Consider the following 11,643-nt stretch of genomic DNA (forward strand, 5'->3'; position numbering starts at 1 on the left):
CAAAAAGAACCCAAACTCCTATCCAAATACTTCGACGGGGGGAATAGAACGCCAAGTGGCGTCGGTGGCAATCAACTCCTAATGTCCTGGATGGACGACGTGCGGATTTCGTCACGCCGGCAATGCAAGTGGCTGTTCCAATGCTCTCAGGATGGAGGAAAGCTCAGTTGTTTACTGGAAGATCCAGCGGTGAATGCTGCCGAACTGGAGTGCCCTCAGGCCAAATTGTCTTGATAAGACATCATTTACTCCTTGTGCAGAGAGCCGGTGACGTAGTTCTCAGCACCGAGGGCATCGATGACAGCCATATCTTCCTGGGAGAGTTCGAAGTCGAACGACTCGAAGTTCGACTGGATGCGGTGAGCAGTCAGAGACTTGGGGAGAACGATGTTGCCGCGGGTAGCGTTCCAGTTGAGAAGGATCTGAGCAGGGCTCTTGCCGTACTTCTCGGCGATCTTGCCAATAGTAGGATCCTCGAGCTTGTTGCCGCGGGCAAGGGGAGAGTAGGCCTCGATGGCGATGCCGTGCTTGCGGCAGGTGTCGACGAGGTCCTGGCGCTGGCAGAAGGGGTGAACCTCGATCTGGTTGACGGCGGGGACGACGGTGGTCTCCTGGAGAAGCTCCTCAATGTGGTGAGAGCTAAAGTTGGAGACACCGATGGAGCGGACCTTGCCGAGGCGCTGGGCAGTCTCGAGAGCTCTCCAGGAAGCAAGGCGCTTCTCCTTGTCGTCTGAGGGGGAGTGGATGAGGTAGAGGTCGAAGTACTCGAGCTGGAACTTCTCAAGGGAGTCGCAGAGAGCCTTGAAAGTGGCCTCGTATCCGTGGTCAGCGTCCCAAAGCTTGGTGGTGACGAAGACCTCAGATCTAGGGGTGTTGGTCTTCTCGAACCACTGCTTCAGAGCACGGCCGCAAGCTTCCTCGTTGGCGTATCTGGCGGCGGAGTCGATGTGACGGTAGCCGGCATCGAGAGCGGCGATGACGGCGTCCTCAGTTTCCTGGCCGTTGGGGGCCTTGTAGACACCGAGGGCAATCTGGGGAATTTCGTTGCCGTCGTTGAGGCGGACGGTGAGGCGAGGAGAGTCGCAGGGAGAGGCGTATCCAGAGTCCTGGCGAGTAGGCATAACCTTCTCCATGCCGAGCTCAGGCTGACGGGTAGCGAATTGGGCGGCCATTTTGAATGTTGTAGATGTTGTTTTTATTGTTGAAGAGTGTAGAGTTGTTTGGGTATCAAGAGAAGAGATTGAAGGATTGTTTGAGGCCGTTGAATGTGTTTGATGTGTGAGTGATGCTTCGAAAAGGAAACAGCAGATGTTGCCGAGTTATCTATTCCTTTTTATCCTTTTCGACAGTCTCGCTCTCTGCAACTACAACCAGTTGATTCTGATTACCATTCTCGGACCGATGGCGTCCTCTGTTGTCGCCAGCCGCGGACCCGCCGTGAATGTCCCGTCTGTGCTGGGTTGATGCCCCCGTCTTGGATGGAGACCCGTTCTCCAACATACTGCCCCGTACTCCGTACAGATTATTGAGGGTCGGTGCCTCCTTGGTGTTACTTGGTGTTGAGTCGGTATCTCGATGTCGATTTCGAGTTGGTGCCGGCGGTTCCCAGTCGGTATTCGTCCGTTGTCTCGACGGTACCAGGTTGATGCCCCGTTATCTCTGGGCCTTTGACCCGCTGGTACTGGAGCCAATGACGTAGAAGTTCTCCGCCGATGCTGGGCCGTTGCTCCGCCGGTGAATGGGCCGATGACGTGCCGTGTCTCCGCCGATGCTGCGCCGATGGGCGACGTCCGAGTCAGTGTGTCCTCAGTGTCTCTCTGACGGTAATACGGTATCTATTGTAGGGCAGGCCTCAGTTCGCAGTTCCCAGTGCCAAATCCCCGACCTCTGGCTGCTAAACTCGACTCATGCGGTACGTGTCTAGCGGGATAAGCGAGGTATCAGATGAAGTGTCTGTTCTGAACCTTCTGGTATGAGGTTCAACTATAGGACCAACTAGATCGGATTGTTGAGCCTCAAGATTTTCGGCGGCTGTGGCGAATATCGACTTTACCATTAGCGCAAATCTTACACTCAAAGTGAGAAATTTTACGACGCAAGAGAGTAAAAAAAAATGGAGCCCACTGCAGGAATCGCTGCAGTGATCCCAAAAGCCTGTGAGCCAAGCCTCAAGGAACCAAGGTACTATGTTCGGTCAATTATTCCCGAGGACAAACTATCCGTCCACTGGGCGCCGTTTCAGCCGCGGCCGGAGAGACACGCGAAGTATCGACGAGGCACAGCAATCGGTATCGATAATCGAGCTGAACGGTAGGAGGGGCCTTGAGAGGCTTCGGAAGACGACGTTTCCACGTACACGCTGGGTCAGTTCTCAGGACTCAACACGCCAGTACGTACAATATCCTGGGTAAGGTGTATTGTGTAGAATGGAAAAGCCGCACTAAGCGACAGACGCAACTTCGCCCGTTATGACGTCAAGCTGCCGACGGCATCACGGTGGAAGTGGGCCATTCCAAAACGTGGTGCTGCTTATGCCCCATCAGAAGATGGATCTCTGAAGCCCGAGAAGTTCCCGCAAAAGTTCATGTTGAGTGTGAGATGCGTGGTGCAGGTACGAGTCCAGGACACCGGAGTCCACCCCGTTGAACGAGCGTTGGAGTCGTGGAACGGGACTACGGATATACTAGGTACAAAGGACGGGATGGCATCAAACAGCATGGTTGTTGAGATGGGGTGTGCCAGGCGAAATGCGAGTCGCAAATTTTGCCATTTCGCATGTACATGGGCAATGTATCTCGCATTGTTGAAGGGCAAAGACTGGAAAAGTTGTTCTAGCGTCTTGTCGCTTGGGCCATTTGGGACAAACTCACCCATCCCTGCCACACATCGATGATTGGCCCTGCCTCCCATCAAGACTCAGGAACGTGGTTTCAGACTTTTCGCTGATGTCATTGGAGGGTCCTGATGTACTCCGTAGTGTGGTAGGGTGAGATGGAGGCACTCCGGGAAGCAGATGGAGACAAGAGATGAAAGCAGATGGAGGCATGTTGCCTGCAGGACCCCTATCGGGAGTGTTCGGAAGGGCCCGCTCTTTCTTCAGCCTGAGCAACCAATGTCAAGGTCTGTATCAATGGGTTGCCTCTTCAGAAGTTCTGTGCGTTTGCAACAGCTTGATAGCCATTGGATTCTGCGCCTTGTCTTATCGGGAGGAAGCCCATCTGTCCGATATCGACTGGGGCGGCTCAATGTATCATAGTTGAGTGCTCGGTGTCAGTGTCGACAACGGTGGTATGTGAACTCAGGATTGGCGGGCAGACTTTTCTCAAAGTCTTTGCTATGGGCAATAATTGTCCGCAAGGTACGGAGTAGAAAGACAGAAAACGGAGGTACACCGACTTCCCAAGACAATCCAATGGCAAAGTCGGCTCCGAAGGCTAAGGCGGTAGGGCCCAGCGATCAACGGCTTGTCCAAAGAAGATTTTCACATGTATGCCAAGCTGACAGCAAAACAGCCCGGCAAGTTGGAAGCGCCTACTACACACCCGGCAGTAGATCGGCAGGAGACGCCCGGATTGTCCTCTGACCCGACACAGACACACACGAGAGAGAACAGCTAGCGAAGCCGCGCCAAAAAAGCCTTCCACAATCCCTGTTCAGAACTTCGGGAATGTCGATGAACGTCGATGCATGCCGGACGACGCGACCCCCCTATCTATTTCGCGCCCTGAGACAAGGCCCTATCAGTGACCCACGCGAGGCTCCAGTTTATCTTTTATCCCAACCAAGGCGACGAGCACTTTTTCCCAGCCTGGCGTGATTGTGGACTAAAATACAGACTTTCTCACTGGACAAAATGCCTCGTAAAGTGGATATAGGCTGCACTAACAACAAGAGGAACCCCCCGTCTCACCGTGAGAAGATATGATAGGGGTATCAAGTATCAACTCGCAGAACATCAGTAGGCACGCAGGCAAATCGCAAGCTAGGCAGACAGACGATCCCTGGTGGAGAAGGGCTGCAAGGTGGAAAATATCGCCCTCAGCTCTCGGCACGGTGCATGAAGCAGTCAAGCAGGAAGACCAAAATTCCCGATAGAAACCCGTGTTATTGGCGGTGAAGTTGACCTTCACACCGATGAATGGGGCCAAAGCTCCACCACACCGGCATGACATTGATAATGGATTTCGCTTTCGAGTCTTGGTTGCTATGACGGCCATCTTCATTGGATGATGATCTAAATTTCAAACCTTTGCTGGACGCTGAACCCTGGCGAGGCTGCACAGTCAAACTTGGTTTCATGAGGGATTTCACGCCCAATGCCGCAGGTAGTAGCCTACGACTGCGGTAAGATTACGTCTTAATGCATCGGGATCAAGCAATGAGGCCGGTTTGCGTCCGGACAGCGGACTGAAGAGGTTGGTCTAGGGAAAAAGAGATACCCGCAGAGGTAGCCGAGAATAATAGCGAAACAGTGCCTTGGGAGAACTTTCCCAATCACCGTAATCTACCTCTATGCGAGTTTGATAGTGCCTGCGCCCGTCATTGCGAGCAAGCATGCAGAACTACGCCTCATCCAGCCATCTTGCAAACGTGGCAGTAACTCGGCGTCATAGCTCTCACTCCTATGCACATGCAGAAAACAAAGATAACACAGAGTTGCGTCAATCAATGCTCGACGTCGCACGAGTCAGTAATGGCGCCAGCAAGGGAAACTCAACTCGATGACTACAGGGAAAGAGATGTAAATCACTTCGACTAATGTTACAGCACAGAAAACGGCAACGTTGATCTACATCATCGTCGGTCAGAATCGGAAAGCAAAACCACGGCAGATCATATTTACGAAGAAACAGAAAATGCCTCAAATTTCCATGATTTTGTTACTCGATCCTGGCCAAGATGGCAACTTGAACCCATTCTGGTATTCTTAGAAAGATCATCGGCGTGCATTGTCAAGTTCGAATCAACAGAAGGAAAAAATGCTTCAACCGCCCCAACCCATCAAAATTATCAAATTACATCAACCCCATATAGAAATGTCAAATGCCACGATAACTTCAACCCCGGATGAGGACCACCATAAAACCTCACCGTCTCCGCCAACCCCGCGAAACTCGCCAATCTTCGTCGAGGATTATGATCATGTACGAGGAAGCAGGTAAATAGAGCGCTTGCTTATGTAGCCTCAACACCGACACCGTGAACTAAGGTCGCAAGTGTCATGGCGTTGCCATCGGGGCTGGAGCGTCGTTCAGCAACAGCAGTTTCCAAAAGAACACTAGACTCCCGCCATCAAAGCTATCCAGCTGCGGCTTGATAAACCCAATAATGTATTGAGCGACAGCGCAGCTTTTAGCTGGTATATTTGCATGACGCAGATTTGAAGTTCCACAAGACCAGTCTGACCAGACATGATGGAAGCCTTGTATTCCATCAACAAGTCATTCGAGGCGGCTGAATAACATTGAATCGGTTTTCACGATCAAGTCCGAAAGCTAGCAGGTCTAACCATACATTGCATCGATAAACTCGAATACTCTCCTTGCCGAGATCCAATACTGTCAGCAACAGACGTTGAAGTAAAACCTTGAAGTCCCATTTTTGAACCCACCGCAAAGGTGTCGCCAACGACCGGTCCATTTTTTAGCCCACGATGTTCAGACGGCGGGTTTTATGGAGAAACCCGATCGTCGGAATGAGGCTGAACGGCAAACGTCGTGCCAACAACACGGCACTCACGATGCGGTCAATAGCGCAATGATGCTCGCTTGGACGCTATAAAAATTGTTCCCATACTTTAATTGATTGCTCTGTCAGATCATGTAAAGTAGTAATTGGCTTCTTCAGAAGCGGATGTATCATAAACTGGCGTCGCTGGCTCGGAGGCCCTCATATATCGATGGTAATACTCATCCGTTTTGCCTGTAAGAAACACGAAGCGAAGAGCGACCGAACAGGAGCCAGGAGCGATGAGAACTGTACAGAACCAATTTCAGAGAGTTAGTAATTTTCTTTGCAGCTCGAAGGACAATCCTAATTGCACGAAGGCTGCGTGCCGCCCTTGCCAGAGCTGTTGGATACAAGTACAACGTAGTGCCGCATATAGCTCACTCGTCAGGGCATTTTAGACGTACAGGATGGCTACATGAAAAAAGATTTAGTGGCTCTCATCGCATGATACGGGATGCGGCAGCATCTCGGCCAGGATGTGGGCCGCGAGAAAGTTGGAATGGGAAAGATCGTCGTCTTGTTGAGACCGTCATCGGCGATAGTGGGGAGGTTGTCGTCGGCGACGGCCTGGTTGGAGTCGTTCGGGACCGATGTGGGGTCTTAGAATGCCGGAGCCGCGTAGTGTGATGCCAGGGGCCATGTAGGAAGCGCGAGACGTTGTCAATGTGCCGAGGTTCTCTTTGCTGCCTACGCGTGCTACGCTACCTTACTTTCGTCACTTCTCTCGTCCATACAGCTTGTCAAATGATAAAATACTTACGCTTACTGCATCACGTTCCAATTCTGGAAGGTGGCATTGAGAGCATAGCTGCATCTAGTCAAAGAAAAGATGGCTTCAAACTGGTGTGGATGTAAAAGACTCCTGTGCGACCATGACAAAGTTCCGCATCATTCACCTCTGATCTTGGGCCATTTCCTAAGAATACCTCAGAAACCTTCCAGCAGCGGTATTATTGCATTATACTGTGGTCTCTTTGCATTGAGAAGTGCGTAGGCGACTCAACGCGGCCTATGATATAATACCGCCCTGAGGGCGTTTCTCAGCTACATGTAGCAAAACATCCACCTTGGATGCCAGATATTGAGCTCTAAATCTTCCGAACGCTGCGCCACTGGATGCTGTTAGACTAATGAGTTCAAGGACGACGGTAAACACCTTGTATCAGCCTCTGAGTCATACCGTCAACCAAAGAAGGCATGTAACCTACGTGCTCCGTGGCTTAGCTTCGATTCAGCTTTTGCGAGAGGAACTTGATTTTACATACCAGGTGCAAACCAGAAGTCTTTAAAGCGCAATAACTACGAGTCATCTCAAAAAGCAAGCGTACCGATTTTGGATCTTCAAGGAACGATGCCGCGTGCTATTGATGAGCGGGAGCGAAAGGATGCGTTCATAGCTACTACGCATCCCCATGGTCTATTCAGTCTATGAGGCTTCCGCAACATTTTAACGCATTGTAAAATACTCGAGGAATGGTCGAGGTGTATAATTTGCTCTGGAATCGCCACACCTCTCTCTTACCACAATCATGTGCTCGTGTTGGGTCCTTAGAGGCTAGAGAGTTGAAACACCTCATGAGAATCTTTAGCCCTCATCAATAAAGTGTGTCTCAATTGCGTCGCTGCGAACCACTCAAGTGGCACTCTCAATAATGCTATCTAAGACTCGTAACCTCACATCACCCTCTGCGGATTACGTGCTTCATGATCTACCCGTGTCTCAATCAAGCTTGTAGTGTGAGGCGCTCATTGAAGCAGAAGGAAGCTCCAGACCAATCGCTAGGTATTTGAACAATCACCTGCCTTTAAGTCTGGTTCAAGATGTAATTAACCCTAGCATATCAATGTATTGCTATTCATGTTATATGGGATCGGTTAGTCTTGTCCCTTGCGTGAGCCACGTACGCCTTGAATCAATTTTTCCGGCTGACATACGAAGTTAAAGTCGAACACTCATGAAGACTCGATCTCAGCTTAGACCGCGATTAGAAAGTCCTGGCGAATGATACAGAGTTTCTGTCCGACTGCCTTGACTAAAATGATATGAAGAATCCAGGCATTGATAGCTTAGCAAGGCTGTCTTTAGTGCTGGCGAGGGAAAGACCGCATGTAAGCCAAAGACAATGCAGTTCTCTCTCCCATTGCCACAAAGAACTTGAGCTACCTTTAACAATTCGCATGGAGCTGAGGTACTAGTTGAAGGTAACGTAACAGTATGGTTGTTTCGGAGCGCAGTATTACCCTCACAAACGCATCACTACCAAGAAACTGAGTGGTATCTTATGAAAATACAATTCCAATCTTCTCGAACGAAGCTTTGCAACATGCAGTCTGAGTTGCTTAAGGTTATGCCACAGTGGGGATGGCATTCTTGCCGTGTTTGTCTTCAACAGACTCGATCCCTCCCTTCTCCTCCTCTCCATCCACAGGCCTGATACCAACCTCAGTTTCACTGAATGCATCGGCGATATTACGGTACCTCGGTACAAAGTTAACGGCAAAGGCATATGTCCATGCCAGGGCAAAAAAGACAAGAGGGATGACCATTGCAATGCCCATACCCTTGTGATCAGCAACAACACCGAGCAAAGGAGGTACAACAGCACCGCCAGAGACACCTGTACCGAAAACATTAGAGACCTTACAAAGGACCTTGGCTGCAGGATAGAGTACTCACCTGCAATAATGAAGCCACTGCCACGCTTGGAATGCCGGCCCAGACCTCTCATGCCCAGTGCCACAATTGTTGGAAAGCAAATAGACTCGAAGAATAAGACAATATATAGCATAGCCATGCCGGTATCGCCTTTCTGGGTGATGGAAGGGGCAATGAATATGATGCAGGATGAGAGGAATGCTAGGAACACCCAACGGGGTTTGATGTAGTGCATAATGCCAACTCCGGCGAAACGACCAATCGCAAAGGCGCCTTGGGCGCCAGCAAGAAGTTTCGAGCCAAGGGCGTTATCAGTGTTCTCGCGACGCTCTGTGACATAGTTGATGAAGAATCTGGGAACGATTAGTTCTTGAACCTTTTAAATGCAGGCACAGTTTTAACAAACCCCGCGATGGCTACCTGAGCACCAGTGTAGCAAAATTGGGCGAAAGAAGCGTGGAACAGGCGGTACTGCTTTTTGAAGGGCTTGTCATCCACGCTGGCATGCGTCTCGGAAGCCTGAAAAGCCATGTCGGCATCTGTGATTTCTGGAATACGAGCTAGCCAGAAGACGATCGCGAGTCCCCAAACAAATACGGCGATGGCAAGGTAGACCCATTGAACATTCTCCAGAGCACGTTTATCGTCAAAGGCGAAGAAGACATATGATCCCATGACGGGGGCAACGACGGTTCCGATACCGTTGAAGGCTTGAGAAATGTTGATTCGAATTTCGCTGTACTTGGGAGGACCGCACACGGTGATGTACGGGTTGGCGGCTGTTTCGAGGGAGCCGAGGCCATTACCGATGATGAAAATGGCGGCACAGAAGCCGCCGAAGCTCTTGGCGATAATGCATGGGATCGCAATGATAGCTCCGAGGCCGTAAAGGAAGAGTCCAAAGACAAAGGTGGCTTTATAGCCCCAGTGTCTCAAGATCCACGCCGCGTGCCCAAGACTGGCAATGAGATAGGCTCTGTCAGGTTAAAGTCAGTCTCCGCGCCTTATGGTCGTAATGATTGCGAGGAGGTCGTGTGCACGGCAGCTGATGACCATAATTCATCGCGCGCTGCCATGCTTCGTGCTGTAGTCTAGCGCGCGGATGAGGACCAGAATCGCCAGTGTCGTGAGGTCCGATTGCTACGAGAAAGAAATCTACAGGTAAGGTGAACGTACCCGAAATAAGCAGCTTGCAGTCCAGAGGACCTAGCCCTGGTAATGTGAAGTGTGTCCTGGAAGTGCTTGTTGAGAGTATCGAGGAGGCCTAGCAATGCAACATCAGTACTTGGGCCTCTGATCATGCCGTTAGGTTGCCGCGACGTACCGTAAGAGAAGCCCCAAAGGAAGAAGAGGATAGTGACGAGCATGATCGGAAACAAAGACTCCTTCAGCGTCAATTCGGCAGCATTCGTGCGGACATTGTCCTTCTGGCGCAGAGACCGTTTTTGGAAAAACTCCTTGACGCCCATCTCGCAGGTTTGGCGAAGCCCACAGGCGCTGTGTTGGATCTGATTGAAGCACTTGGGAGATGCAAAGTGTAAGGTGTCAAAGTGTTTGCGACCGGTATGGTGGCAGGTCAAAGCCTCAGGGTGCGGACGTGGCAGTAGCCGTTGGACCGTTGGACTGCACTGGCAATGTGGTGAGACGCGTCCGAGAGCAAATAGAATTCTTCTGGAACGAGCAGAGCTGGGTCGGACAAAATCTTATAAGAGCTCAAGCCGGCCGTACTTTCGGTCGTTTCGAGCCTGATCTTCCCCTGCACGAAAGCGAGATGGACATGACTATCCTTGGTTTCTTCTTGGCTTCTCCATGGTTACATGGCTCGCAGTCCCCGATCAAACGGCCAGTAACATAGGTACTCCAGTCCTTGCTGTGAACAAAGAGTTCGGGTGGAGCAGCGGTCTTTTGGACTGATCTGGGGTAACAAGCGTTTGGGGAGGATTGCGGGGATGATCATCGCGTGCTCTAAGTCGCCAGGGAAGCAGATATGGCCCCATCCATCTCCGTTCGAGGTGCGGGGTGAAGGTTGGAGCAGCCAGTCGAAGAAGACGAGGTGGATCTCTGGAGAGCACAGAGAGGATGTACGGACTCTCGGAGAGTCTGCGACGCAGCCTTGGCATGCCCATCTCTTGCTTGACATGGCCCCGATTCCCCCGATTGAACAGCTCAAAGGATGGCCGCCAGACGAGGGTGAGAGGGAATTGTTTCAAGTCTCTGTGGTGGTGATTGGATCTGGAGAGGGCGGCAATCCATCGAGTCTGGGGTAGACGATCCGGGGTTCGATATAAAGATGGACCGAAGGATGATGGTCAGATTGCGGAGTGAGCTGGTGGGTTATTGGTTCGGTGGACAAGCTGGAGAAGGCCGGCTGGTTTCTTCGACTTCTCTACCAGAGCCGGGGCCGGGGAGTATATGACATCACCTGCACAGTGTTCGCGCATCGGCATTTGTTACACTGAAATGTCTTTGATATGCTGTCGCGACCAACACTCCCTGAACTGAACAACAATGCGGGCCTGCATCTATGGCGTGGGGGTTAGACGAATAAAGCCTGCCAGATCACCAGGTGCTTAGGAACTGTTGTCGCACCGGCGATGTAGCCTTTCTGAAAGTCAGAGATCTGAATACCGTCAACTGGAGTTTCTTTCCAAAACATTCGACGATTCGATAAGGTTTTGGTCGCTTTTAGGGCGGCTTAGCGGCGATTGGGTGTGGCCAAACGAGGCTTCCTGACTATGCCAGTTGAGGTTACGGACTGACCTTTGAGCCGCTGGCGAGAAGGCGTCTTTAGCTCCGCCGGCCAAATCCTTAAAACTATAGTAGGCCTTGAAATAGTCTCTGAAAAGTTTGCATAGGTTAAACGAAGGACCACGCAAATGTTTTTGCTACCTTCAATTGCACACTGCAAAAAGCTGTCTTCGGCCCGATCGCTGATTCCTGAGCGTTCACGATCGGTACTAATATTCCCGGAGAGGGCTGAGGTTCAGAAGGTCTACCACACCAGCTTCAGGAAAAATGCAGGCCTAATCAAAGACGACAAGGCGAGAGGGCGTCATACTTTGCCATTGGTTTACACCACAGATAGAGGGAGATCATGTCGTTCTCGAAGCGCCCCCGAACTTCTGCGATCAGAAATCGAACGTCTTCTCTGCCAGGCTCAGAGAGCTTGGATAACCAAGTGACCTGAGGTGAGCCAAAGCCGTTGTCAACTGCCGAAAACACTGCCGCGGGCAATTGAACCATTTCCCGACCGTGTT

At 51.1% G+C, this 11,643-nt stretch overlaps 2 protein-coding genes across 2 annotated transcripts; both read right to left on the reverse strand.

Annotated features, from left to right (window-relative positions):
* Positions 1 to 245: 245 nt before the first annotated feature.
* Positions 246 to 1,172, reverse strand: BDP55DRAFT_734371 (aldo/keto reductase; the record flags this gene model as incomplete). The annotated part of the gene is made up of 1 exon (XM_060580201.1): positions 246 to 1,172. One exon carries the CDS (start codon positions 1,170 to 1,172, stop codon positions 246 to 248), a length of 927 nt encoding a protein of 308 aa, XP_060422907.1.
* A 6,519-nt stretch (positions 1,173 to 7,691) lies between these two features.
* Positions 7,692 to 10,027, reverse strand: BDP55DRAFT_404300 (glucose/galactose transporter). Its single transcript, XM_060567320.1, has 5 exons — positions 9,711 to 10,027; positions 9,563 to 9,650; positions 8,793 to 9,362; positions 8,408 to 8,739; positions 7,692 to 8,348 (listed from the first exon to the last, which is right to left on the reverse strand). Exons 1-5 carry the CDS (start codon positions 9,853 to 9,855, stop codon positions 8,077 to 8,079), a joined length of 1,407 nt encoding a protein of 468 aa, XP_060422908.1. The 5' UTR covers positions 9,856 to 10,027; the 3' UTR covers positions 7,692 to 8,076.
* Positions 10,028 to 11,643: the final 1,616 nt, after the last annotated feature.

This window comes from Colletotrichum godetiae (assembly GCF_030913485.1).
Source record: "Colletotrichum godetiae strain CBS 193.32 chromosome Unknown BDP55scaffold_78, whole genome shotgun sequence".
Classification (NCBI taxonomy): Eukaryota; Fungi; Ascomycota; class Sordariomycetes; order Glomerellales; family Glomerellaceae; genus Colletotrichum; species Colletotrichum godetiae.

Excerpts from the sequence above, each read along its gene's own strand:
- BDP55DRAFT_404300 (XM_060567320.1), bottom strand. The coding sequence starts at position 9,855 with ATGGGCGTCAAGGAGTTTTTCCAAAAACGGTCTCTGCGCCAGAAGGAC. Across the intron at positions 9,651-9,710 it reads CCTTTGGGGCTTCTCTTACG|GCCTCCTCGATACTCTCAAC; the intron begins GTACGTCGCGGC and ends TTGCATTGCTAG. Across the intron at positions 8,349-8,407 it reads CAGTGGCTTCATTATTGCAG|GTGTCTCTGGCGGTGCTGTT; the intron begins GTGAGTACTCTA and ends TTTTCGGTACAG.